The sequence below is a fragment of the Rhagoletis pomonella genome, unplaced genomic scaffold (assembly GCF_013731165.1).
Source record: "Rhagoletis pomonella isolate Grant_MI unplaced genomic scaffold, Rhpom_1.0 Rhpom_scaffold_00004, whole genome shotgun sequence".
In the NCBI taxonomy this organism is placed as follows: domain Eukaryota; kingdom Metazoa; phylum Arthropoda; class Insecta; order Diptera; family Tephritidae; genus Rhagoletis; species Rhagoletis pomonella.
This window is the reverse complement of record NW_023458558.1, coordinates 48,663,652-48,677,201: the sequence shown is the minus strand read 5'-3', so window position 1 is coordinate 48,677,201 and position 13,550 is coordinate 48,663,652. Positions and strand designations below refer to the sequence as shown.

Below are 13,550 nucleotides of genomic sequence, written 5' to 3'. Positions count from 1 at the left end.
ATATATGAATTTTCAGGTTTATTCAATAATTTTCCCTAAACTTTTTTTTTTGTAAACCTGTGATATTAGTACACAAATAGTGGTTTACATATGTTAAAAAAATTTATATCTAAAGAGCCGTATGGTTGCACAAAAATTTTTTTGAGCACATTAGGAAAAGATATTGTAAGGAACATTTTGACACCTGAACGTGATTAAAATCATGATAAAAACATAGCAAGGTAGAACCGTTCTCTCAATTTGTCGGCCATGATTTTTTTTGAAGTTTGCCAACAAAAGTGAAAATAAAAAATTTAAATTGTTCGAAATTGTTGTTGCTTGAGATTGAAAATGAAAATGTGTGTGTGAGTTCGTGAGTAAATTTAAAAATTAAATTATTTGGAAACGTCAAGAATTTTAAAAGTGACTCTCAGCGGTTCTACCTTACTATATTTTTATCATGATTAAAATCACAACGAGAAATTAAAAAAAAATTATTTAAAAAAAATAAAAAGTTTGAAAAAATTAAAAAAAAAATAAAAATTAAAAAAAACATCCTACCAATTTTCATAAAACTAGTTTTTTTACGTACTTACACAGTTTCATGAAAATCGCATGAAAACTTTGGTCGCAATAATTATTACAAAAATAATGTGCATAAATATTAAATTAAAAAAAAGTATATAAAAAAATCGAAGACTGGCGAAATATTTTGCTGATGTATTTGTGGATACTCAAGCTAGGAAATGCAAATACTTATTGCAATATTTGTAACTTTGTGAAAATTTAGGGGCCACTTCAGGAATTTTTACTCATATGTAAATAAGTCTAGAGACTAACACGGCATCTCCCTTCTACAGAAAGGCAGGGAATATGCCGTCTGGACCGGGAGACCCAAATGGGTTGGACGATCTCAAAGCCCACTCTAGCTTATCAGCTATGTATGTATGTACATTAAGGTGTTCATCATCGTCGTGACTTTTTCCCGATTCAAAGCCGACAGAAAGTGGATTTATATGAGAGTTTCCAGCGTTTCCTTGCTAGGCTTGATCCATTTACCGCTCACCTTGCCTTGTTCAGGGCAATAAAGCAAAAATTTGTTCCCATGACATTAGATAAATGACAAATGTATATACATATATGCATAAGCTTCTTAAGAAATCATATTGTATATTTAAATCAACTCAGTTTGCAACCGTCAATGTTGTTTCAAGAGAACATACTAGTTATCATTACTTTTGGACCACCCCTTATAGTTTTAGTACATATGTATGTACATGTATGAATGTATTTAATAGATGTCTGCACATACATATTGGCAACAGCCGATTAGCGTGGTTTGACGAAATCAGCTAATGCTACTACAAATCAAACGGTAGTTAAATACACACTGCAATTATGCTAGATCAAAGTGACTACACAAAGCCAGTAGTGGAGCAATCGAGTTTTTTTTAGGATTATTTAAAGCTTTTGCTTAAAACTGCAACACACACAATTTTTCTGACATTATAACATCCTCCTTGAGCCTTGATTTTCCTTGTTGTTCAATTCTTCGCCGTATTTGTTAATAATATGTACTTATGAATATGCTATTGTATCGTATTTTATTGAAAATGCTGCCACCCTTGAAGATTCCCATCAACGCCGCCCGCAGGGATTCTTAAAAAGAACGACCAAGGTAAGAGACCAGCGAGTAAATCGAATTTGCATAAACATCTCCCCATATCTATACCACGAACATAAATATAAAATGGGGATGGGGAAAACGTTTATAAAAGTAAAAAAAAAACAAGTATGTAAGGCATCAGCCGCTACACAGGTGGTATCTAGCGAAGAGTTTCATTTATTTAAATTATACGTTGTGGAAAAATCAAGCATAAGAATGCAGCGCGACTATCATCAAGCAGGCACCTGTCAACTGATTTCTCATGTTTGCTTGAAGCTTATACGGCCATTGCGATGGCGCGTGCGTTTATAATTCAATTTGTTTTTATTTAATTTGCCTCTAATAAAAAATACGCGGCACGATTTGCAACGGCACCAAACACCTTATCTGCACTTATTTGAAGAGTATATCTAAGTTTGATTGAATGTACATATATTTTTATCAATTTATGTGGCAACAACAGCCGCATAATCGCTAATCCAATTGACTATCGATATTGTTGGCTTATCAGTGAATTAAGACGTCAAAATGTACGCAGCGTTATGGAACCTAATTCAACTAGATTGTTATGCATAATGCTAAGTATGAGACTCCAATACTGGAGTCTGGGCGAACGAGAACATTGTAATCAAAAAAGCATGTAGTAAATACATATACAATAATTTTAAATTTAGCTTTATTAAATTAGGTTAGGTTAGATTTTCTCTCTCTTGCAACAGCGCACTTTGATTAGTATAAACGACCATCCATTGCGATGGCATTAATTCAGATTGATGGTAGAGAAATTCATCGGCCACATTAAAAAGCTCCGTTCTCATAGCGCCTTCGGTTCACGAAGAAATTAAGACTCTCCTTGGCCTGCGCGATTTTAGCCGAGTCCATTAAAGCACGCCAGTTGCTTTGGTTCTGTGCTAACTGATGCCAAGTGAACTTTAGTCGTTCTTCGCCTGGTCTTTCCATCCCAATGGAAGCCCTCTTCTGTCCATTCGTACGAAATAACCGAGCCAACGAAGGCGTGGTATTTTAATCCGCCACACTATATCCATATCGTTTTAAAGCTCTTACAGCTCATCGGTGCATCGTCTGCGGTATTAACCGTCGCCAAGGCGCAAAGGCCCGTAAAACTTCGGCGCTGAATGTTTCTCTCGAAAACTGCAAGAGCCACCTCGTCAAAGGTTTTCATTTCCATGCTTCTGCGCCATACACCAGCACGGACATTACGAGGGACTTATAAAGTGTGATATTTGTGCCGTGAGAGAAAACTTTGCTTCTCAGATGTCTACTCAGTCAGTTGTTGGCAAGAGTGATTCTCCGTTGGATTTCAAAGCTGACAATTGATCAAAATTACGAAGAAATCACACATTTGGCAGATCATATCTCAGAGGGCAAAAAAAAAATAATTCCTGGAATATGTGTTAGCCTAAATCAGGTATAGAACCCGTAAAAAAGTGTGATGCCAATCGAACGTGTGGCACCATATTTGGTGTACGATATGAAAACGAATGCCTCATATGTATTAAAATTGAATCTTCGCTTTCAACAAAATAAAAAATATAAAAAGTTTAGAGCGAAATTTAAGATGCAGTTGCATTAATGTATGTATATATAAATTATATGAATAACCGGTTTATTAGATAATAAAACCCCGTTTTTTTCGAAATTCAAAATATCACGATTTCATCATTTCTTAGCTACTCCCTGGTAAATGTCGATCCACAATTTTCCCCTCCTGCATGAACTTCTGCACCATTGCTCCTTTTACATACACATGTAGGTGGCAATTTATACGTTCTTGCTAATTTTTATACCCGAGCGCACTTGTGCACAAGGGTATTATAACTTTGTTCACATAACGGTTGTTTGTAACAGGCAAAACGAATCGAGATAGATATAGACAAATGTATACATAAATGATCAGGATAAAAAGAGAAATCGATTAAGCGGTGACTGTCTGTCCGTCCGTCCGTCCGTCCGTCCGTCTGTCCGTCTGTGCACACGATAACTCGAGTAAAAATTAAGATATCGTAACGAAACTTGGTACGTATACTTCTTTCGGGCGTAGGACGGATGGTATTGAAAATGGGCAAAATCGGACAATAACCACGCCTACCTCCCATATAACGGTAATTTTCAGAAATACGAAAACTGCGATATTTTAGTAAATACTGAAGATAATTCACTCAAAATTGATTATTACAATAAGTTTTAGACGAAAAATAAGAATATTATAAATTTTTGAAAAATGGGCCTAGCCACGCCCACTTATGGTTACATGTGTATATCTTGGCAACCGCAGCACCGATTTCTTCCAAACTTGGCACAGTTGTTGGCTTTGGTACATCATACCAACTGGCCGAAATCGGACAATAACCACGCCCACATTCCATATAACGGTAATTTAGAGAAATACGAAATCTTCGATAAAGCAGTGAATATTAAAGCTAATTTATTCTAAATTGACGCTTGCAGCAATTCTTTACCAAGAAATACGTTTATGACAAAATTTTTTTAAAATGGGCGTGGCACCGCCCACTTATGATCACATATATGTATCTCGGTAACCGTTCAACCAATTTGTACCAAACTCGGTATGATTATTGTGCTTGCCAAATATAAGCAAAACGCTGAAAATTATTGAAATCGGACTAAAATTACCGCTTTTCATATAACGGTAAATTTTAAAAATGCTTGAAACTTCAATATTTCGAAATTTAAGGACGCTGGTTTACTCAAAATTGATAAACCCCGGATTACGATGTAGCGGTAGCTTTCGGGAAGGTGGAAAACATATATTTAATATTTGCGCCGGGTATTTAATGTTCGGCTCCGCCCGAACTTAAACTTTCTTACTTGTTTTCTTTGAGTTTGTATCTGATCTCTAGGTGAATTTCCCCATTTCGTAAATTTCCAATAACGAAGGTTAGTAAGATTAGGATACTGATGCCTACAGAGGCTTGTTGATATCTTACTCAAAAAGTTTAATACCTATTACCCAATGAATATGTGGATAAGTATGTATGAGCTAACAGACAACACTAGGGACCAGCAATCGGCCTATGTGAGATCTTATTGGCCAGATTGATATCCTTGGTCAATAAAAATATGGCTTATTTTCTATGAGGAAAACTACCTATGTACACAACGTCCCTCTCGAATAAAGGTTTCGTATCTATCTTTCAATTATTTAGAATTGACTTAACATATACGTATTTACATATGTATGTATAATTGTATGCTATAGGGTGTTCGATTATTCGCTGTTGGTTTTCGAGATATTCGAAAATTTGCATTTTGAAAAAAAAATCGGTGAAATTAAGAAATAACCGGATAAATCGATTTTATTTTACATAGTTCTCGTACAGAGAAAATGCTTATGTGGCATGAAGTCATGACCAAAGATTACAATAAAACTATTAACAGTAAAGAGAGCTTTTATTTCGAAAAAAGCAAAGGAAAATAACTTCCAAGTTTTTTTTTAGATCAAAAGTAAAAGAAAAATCAGCGAAAATTTACGCTTGGCCTTATTTCATCTTTTTTTAAATACATAACTGCATTTTTTCTGATCTTCCGGTATTGAGTAGTGCTCTTACAGCAACATAAAAAAGTGTTTTTCCCCTCTGCAGACAGTGGCGAACCTCCGAGTGCGTGCAATTCTTTGGAGGTGGAGTGAAAGTGTAGATCTCTCCATTTGTGTCACAACATCCAAGAAGGAAAACACGGCTTGGAGGAGAAGCGCGGCTAAATACGTGGAAAACATTTAAGCACCAAATATTCATTTGAGGCGTTTATTGGAAGTGACATAAGTCACTTCGTACCTCGTGTGCTTAAAGAACCGGCTACTTGTAACCGAATGCTTATGTAAATCGCTCTATCGTCATAAACAAACGACAAAACATTTTGCCTTTGGTTGGTAAAGTTGAACGAATAATCGACGCGTTCAGATACAAGTAACTGGTCATCTAAGTAGAAGAGAAGTGAAGTGACTTATGCCACCTTCAAAATAAACGGCACATTTATTGGAATCAGATATGATACCCTGTTCATCACTAACTTAAACTGGAAAATGCCTTAAAAACTTTCAAAAATTCAAAACTTGCATTAAGAGGTCAAGATTTGTATGGAATTTAAAAAAACCAGTTTGTTCGATCTAAAAAAAAATCCAGTCTAATCGATATTGAAAAAATCGAGATTTCAAAAAACCGCCTATAGATAACCAAAAAAGGGTGGAAACCGGTTTTTAAAAACCGAGTCAATCACCCTAGTATGCAAGTACATACATTCACATGTATATTAGTGCATATGCGCGTGCATGTGTACCTAAATGAGCATAAAATTGAATATTAATGGTATTCACCAAAGTGAGCAAGTGGCCTGGCAGTCTGGCAAAAGAGCAGATCAACTGAAGCAATGACTGTTGTCAACTGTTGTTGCTTGAGCTCATCTGCTCTTTTGCCAGAGTGCCAGGCCACTTGCTCAATCTGGTGAATACCACTATTATTTCTTTACCCCATCCACTTCATCTTAACAAACCTCATGACCTTTAACATCAACATTAGCGCCTGGTGTTTTTTCCGCAATACCATGCCAGCCCTCAACAAGTAACTCCCTTTTAAAAACAAGCACAGAGAGTGAGGTACTTTCCCACCCTCAAGGGACTTGCCGATGCTGCTCACTTTCATTCCAACAGTTTTAATGCTTTATATTGGCTTTTTGGTATTGTTGTTACTTTGTGTCTGCTGTTGTTGTTGTGAAGCAGATTTTTCTTATGGTATACAAAATTACGTAGCTGATAGATTATGCACGGCGAGCCAAGGTATCCTTTGAATTTTTAATAGACATCCCTACGCTTTTTCAGACGAATAAACTGTTGTTGTTATTCGTTGTTGCCTTTATGGCCAACTCTCATCATACTTATTTGGTGTAAATTTGTAACATATTGAACATCTAATGGTACATTTAATGATAAATGAAGATACTCGTAATAATGGTTAAAGGGTGAGAGCTATTTAAGGTAAAAACAAGTTTGGGAACTTATGACAAGTGATGTGTGTGATTACCATTCATAAGCCCTACACATGTATAACTTTTAAAATAGTATTGCATAATGCAGGAAGTTAATAAAATTCCGATAATTGAGGGAAAAATTAATAAAATTAATTATCCTTTGTTATCGACTTCAAATGCTGCATTGGATATTAGGCCATCCGAAAAAAATTACGCCGTACACCCCTGCGTCTAAAGTATTTTTGCAAGGCAGTTTCGAGAAAAAAAAAAATTTTGTTTGATTAAACCTTGCTTTGAGAGCCAGCATATATCATACGATCGATGTTCTTAGGAGACATATTTTTGTTCTAGTAGATACTACCTACCATTCTTACGTACGATCCTAATGTTGGTAAATTACAGCTTGCCAAAAATCATTAAACTTTGGTTAAAGAAGTACGTATTTCGAATCGAAGGAAATGTAAATGTATGTTTTTGACCGGGCATGAAAACAGAAATCGATTTAGCGGTGACTGTCTGTCTGTCCGTCCATTCGTCTGTAAGTATTAACTTGGAGTAAATTAGCGTCCTCAGTAATTGAAATATCGGAGTTTTCGTATTTCTGAAATTTACCGTTACACGGGAGGCGGAAGTTATTTTAGCCCGATTTGAATAATGTTCAACGAAATGCTTTTCCGTACCTAAGTTATTAAGTGCACCGAGTTTGGTAGAAATTGATAAATCGCTTACCGTGATACACATTTGTGGTCATAAGTGGGCGGCGCCACGCCCATTATCCAAAAATTTATAATAATCTCATTTTACGCTAGGTGGTAATTGCATTAACCGATTTTAAGTAAGTTAGCTTCAGTATTTACCGATTTATCGCAGTTTTCGTGTTTCTGTAAATTACCTTTATATGACGGGTGGGCGTGGTTATTGCCCGATGTCAAAGATTTTCGACAAATTGATTAGCTAGGCCCTACCCAAGGCTCGTACCGAGTTTGGTAAGGATTGGTGAAGCGGACTACTGAGATGCAGGATTTCATCACAAGTGGGCGGGGTCACGCCCACTTTCTAAAAATTTCATAATATTATATTTTTACCACAGTTCTACTTTACGCACTAATTTTCAACAAATTGCATCTAATATTCACTGAAATATCGTATTTTTTTTTCATTCTTCAAAAATACCGTTATATGGGAAGTGGGCGTGGTTACAGTCCGATTTCGCCCATTTTCAATACCAACCTACCTTGGATAAAGGGCAACCTATATATTAAATTTCGTTGATATCCCAATTTTTACTCGAGTTATCGTGTTCACCGACAGACGGACGGACGGACGGGGACACAGACATGGCTTAATCGATTACTCTTTTCATTCTGAGCATTTATGTATACATTTTTCCATATCTATCTCGATTCGTTTTGGCTCTTACAAACAGCCAATATGCGAACAAAGTTAATATACCCTTGTGCACAAGTGCGCGTGGGTATAAAAAAAAAACAAAAATCTAGCTTTTGATGTAGGAAAAATAAAGCCAAGACAAGCATATATAAGTAGAGAAATTTGCAAAAATTTTTTTATAATTTTCTTCATAAATGATGAAAAAATTAAGTGCATCACGTTTAATAACTGTAAGGTCACAACTATAAGATCTTATCGGCCGCCGATTTAGTTGGGGCTCGCTTGAAATATGAACACTACACCAACGTAATAGTGCCAACTAAGTATGTAGTTGAGGTGCAATGGAAAGAATAGCGAGCCCAACTTAATCGGCAGGCGACAAAGTATGGTGCGCGGTGGATCTAAAACATTTAAACAAGAAATATTGCTATCGCATTTTCGTTTATATGATTTTTATTCATATACATGTGTTAAATACGTAGATGTATATTAAAAATGAAGTGATCAATTATGAAATATGTATATAAATATTTACATGTTCTGTTAACAAGTAATTTTTAAGCAAAAAACAGAAACGATATCAATTCTTTTATAAATATTTAAGAGTACCGTTAATTTCTCCATGATCCCATGATCGGATATAAACCAAATTAATGCGGAAACGATTTCAATTCTTATATAAAAATTTAAGAGCACCGTTAATCTCTCCATAAACCAAATAAATGCGGAACCACCTCTGAGGTACAACCTTTCCTTTAAAAACGAATTATAGAAATCGTTTAACGTGATCCGAAGTTATGCGGTAACACATTAGAATGGCCTTTTTTGGTCGATTTTCAAAAACCGAAAGTTTTCGCACGAAAAAACATGAGGTTGGCAAGGAAAATAAATATGAAATTTGTTTTTTTCCGGATCCGAAAATTCCGAGTGGTTCCGGGTTGATCATTTTGATTTTTTAATAGGAAATGTGTTGAAATTAAAATTATTATTTTAAATTTTCAGCTTTTACGATCATGAAACCTAATTTTTTATTCCTGAACGGTTTTTTAATGAAAACTGAATACATTTACCTTTTTAAAGTGCTCAAAAAGTCTGACATAGATTGAAAAACCATGGTACACGATAATATTAAAGCTGAGAAAAATATGAAATAATCATTTATATCAATATATCATTTAATATCTAATAAAAATAATATTTAATATCATTTTAAATAAAGCATAATGTAGAATTTTTCTAATATATACTTAAACAAAAAGCTAAATAAAAGAAATTGGTGTGATTTCGACATTTTTGGTCGAAAAAGCTCAACCCGGAACCTCTAGGAATCACCTGAAGGCTTTTAAACTAATTACGTATTTATTTATATCCCCAACCTCACATTATTCTGTGCGAAAGCTTTTGGTTTCATGCATATCAAATTTTTCATACAACAAAAAGGCCACTCTAACATACATACATAAAAAAAAATATTCCGACGAATTGTTAATTTCCTCCTTTTTTGAAATCGGTTAAAAAATATCAAAAACAATAAGGGAAAGTCCCCAAGTGCAATATCGCAGCAGTGGCCACATTACGTATTTGCCATAGACACGGTTTATGTCAATAATTTTAAAGTAAAACTACCTTCTAAAAATTATTGTATCACGAAGCTTCCTATTAAACAAAACAGTGAGATTCAGAAAAAATTTAGAAAGGAAAATCTTTTAAATTGACATGTCAAGAATACAAAGTGCATAAATTTCCAATATCTAGAATTCAAAAACAAAAAGCAGTGTTGAGAAAATTATTTGTAAAATCTGAAACAGAATGCCGTGTGGCGTATGAGATTGTGAATATCCAAAAATGGATTGGTTAAAATTTGTTTGTTTTATCTACTTTCAATTAAAATGAATTATTATTTTTTTTATTTTTATTTTAAGAAATGCAATGTATTTTTGTTTAAAACCAGACAATCAATTTAAATGCAGTTGCCAGAATTTCTATTAGTTGCATTGAGCTAGGTCATACTGTAAATAAGTTTATCTCGTTATGTCTAACTGAACGTTATACATATATGGATATATAAGATATTTGAAATAGGGGTAAGACCACCCCTGCTTACCATGTAGCGGTAGTTTTCGTAACGGTGAAAAAACTATATTAAATAGTTGCGCCGCACTTTGACTTTTTTACTTGTTTTGTTTTAATTAAGTCTTACTACTGGTACCTTATTATCTTGTTTAAATAGATGTGCTTGGAAGACATATTTCAGCATACCCCTTCTAAAGACAATATGGAAATTTTATATATTTGCAATCTACTATGTCTACTTGCAATTACGTTCGTGCATATGTGAATAACAAAAATCTCTATTTTTATGCAGATCCAACTCTATCGTTTTGCAGTGATCCAACATCTGGTGCAACAACAAATATGATTCCGATTGGGCACCACTATCACAGCACCAAAGTCGAGCATCCCGATTCAACTACAACGCATTTGAGTGGTCACTCCCATCAGCATTTGGCCCATCATCCAACTCATATGCACTTACAACCGCACACACATACTCATCCGGCCACTCAACAACCACTAACAACGCATACCCATCCGCACACACCCAGCCACCCACATGTGCACTCAAGCATGTTGCATCAAACGCATCCCAGCAGCCATTTATCCGCGCACACATCTGCTTTCAAATTTGGTCATGGAGCCATTATCACCAGCGGCACTGCAAGCATGTATCATCAACATCCATATAGTACAACAAACGGCAACTCGTACAGTCTACGTTCAAGCGGCTCACTGTCACCCACAACCGCCGCCTCGCTATCGTTGACATCAACAAGTTCGTCGGATATCGATATTAAATATGAAAGTCCCTACAACTCAACTATATCCTCAACGTACGCACTGCGTCCTGTCACTGTTGACTCGACCACTGTATCTTCAACCGATGGCGAGATCAAATACGATGGCCTTTACAATAACGCGATTTCGACTAGCCAAACAGTTTCGCAGCGACGTGGTTCACTTCAATTGTGGCAATTTCTTGTGGCACTGCTGGATGAACCCACAACAAGGTAAGCGCAACACTACTGTCAATCAATTAAAATATGGTAAATGATGACTCCACTTTTGATACCTGTTTGAGTTGTGGTTTTTTTTTCACTTAACTAATTATTTTTAATGAATGTGGGTTTATTCTTAAAAAAAATAAAATAGGTTTAAAGAGCTGTAATTTATTTCTAGGTTTTTGGGGTCGCTGAAAACGAATATGACCATAAAAAATACCTTCAACTGACCATTTCGCGCCACCACCTCGGGGGTTTTAAATTTCATTTTTGTGTGTATGTATATTCTTTAGGGCCGTTGAAACTGAAAATGACTGCAAAAAAATATTAGTTAGACTCCTCCCTCACTTTTTTTCCGAAAATATAATTCGATCTTTCAGCGCGACTTTGGAAATATATGTAGTGTTCGATTTTCTGAATTTTTCGAATTCTAGCTTCTTTTTGCGTAATTTCGCCAAAAGAATTTTTTACCTTCCGTTATCAACTCATTAAAATAAATATTTCGGGCACAAACGTCTGCCCTAACGGTGAACTGGAAACGTTTTTTTCTTTAATTTTTGTCCTTGTTAGATGCAGACCTGCTCAACTAGGTGAATAACAACTTAGTAATCTATTTGAAATTTGGAATTAAAAGCGCAAAGCTTTCACATACATATAGGGTCAAGTCCAATAGACCATCTCAGATGTCTGGCTACACTAGGGTCCTAGAGCGGTCTGAAACCTGTATATAGAATATCACATATCAATATTTATGTAATTGAAACCGGAAGCAGCGCCTATCAACAAATTAAAGTGAATCTATCATTTTTATGTACATAAACCTGCCACAACTCATATATAACCTATGCATACTCAACATACATACATATTTTTGAACAGCTCAAGTTGTATCGCTTGGACGGGTCGCGGCATGGAGTTCAAACTCATTGAACCAGAGGAAGTAGCACGTCGTTGGGGCTTGCAAAAAAACCGACCTGCAATGAATTATGATAAGCTGTCGCGGAGCCTACGTTACTACTATGAAAAAGGCATTATGCAGAAGGTCAATGGCGAACGTTATGTATACCGCTTTGTATGTGATCCTGAGGCGCTATTCAACATGGCCTATGGCCATTTGACCAGTGCAACAAACAACGCGCCAACCACATTGAAAAATGATACTCACACGCATATTTTGTCCACTGCAGCAGCGGCGGCGGCAGCGGCAGCAGCAGTAACTCTTACAGCGTCGAAGAATCTATCACAGCCGAATAACAGCGTTGACTTATTGAGCAGGAATGAGTTGGCTATGAATGTAGATCAGGCGATGGAACACAGCGAAAGTGAAAGAGAGAGGAGAGCTAATAACGATAGTCTATTCTATAGCAGTCCACTCCAAAAATACTAAAAAAATTGAATGCAAACACGTAATATAAGTATTTAAAAATATTAAGTACTAAATATGTATGTATGTATTATATATGTATGTATGATGTAATGGCTGTATTTTAGATAATTGTATGATACGACTATGTCAAGCAGTGAATAAAGTAAATAGAATGTTTAAAATAAAACATTTGATTTAAAGTCCCAAAATGGGAACGTTACATAAACTTTATTGCAGTTTTTGCTAAATTTACACAAATACATATTCGAATAGTTTACAATACATCTGTTCAACATTCAGAAATTTTAAATTTACTATTAATACATGTACATATGTATGTATGTACTCCTAATTACATACATACGTATTGTTCATATGTATGTACATAAATATGTATTTCTATGCAAACATTACATATATAAATAAGTATACCCCATAGCAACTATAATGCCGAATTTCAACTAGTCATTGAAATGACAACAAATTTATGTCATTTAAAAATGCCACGTGAAAAAAATGTATAATGGCTGTTTTTATGAACGCTATGTATGGCCCACGGACGTGTCCATATAAGCTGCATACTAGATCCGTACTATAAGTTCGCCGAAATTTAGAAAATATATGCTCCATTCTGCACTTAGGAATGAAAGAAAATGGTAAAAAAGGACTCACTACCACGCCCACAGGCTCTTGTAGGCGGAAATGTTAAATGTTATTCGTGTTTTATGAAACGCAGAGTATATGATGGCTTTAACTAGAAAAGCATAAATCCGAAAGAACAACAAACTCGGTTAATACTATCGTCCACCAAGTCCACCAACTTGGAAGATATTAAAGGGTTTCTCACTATGACGCCCAACTCACGCATAACCTTTTTGGTTCCAAGTACTAAATTTTAGGAACTTCGGAGAAAATTAACAAACACGTTTATTATATTTCCAAAACAGTTTTTTTTTTTCTTTTTTAAAAAGACAAAACGAAAACATTTACAATAACTGCATACAAAATTATGTGCATTGTATGGCTTTGCACATAAGCCCTTAATTCTACCCACATTTTATACAACAAAAGCTGAGCTAAGGCCAAC

General features: G+C 35.3%; 1 protein-coding gene across 1 annotated transcript in view; it reads left to right on the top strand.

Moving 5' to 3' along the window:
- The window catches only part of LOC118738248 (ETV5-related protein Ets96B), a gene marked incomplete in the record, with an annotated part of 57,660 nt that extends 44,990 nt beyond the window's left edge, over nt 1-12,670 (top strand). Inside the window, 3 exon segments of the mRNA XM_036469174.1 lie at nt 1,611-1,657; nt 10,404-11,106; nt 11,977-12,670. Coding sequence (XP_036325067.1) covers nt 1,611-1,657; nt 10,404-11,106; nt 11,977-12,484 — 1,258 coding nt within the window.
- Between the last annotated feature and the right edge of the window lie 880 nt (nt 12,671-13,550).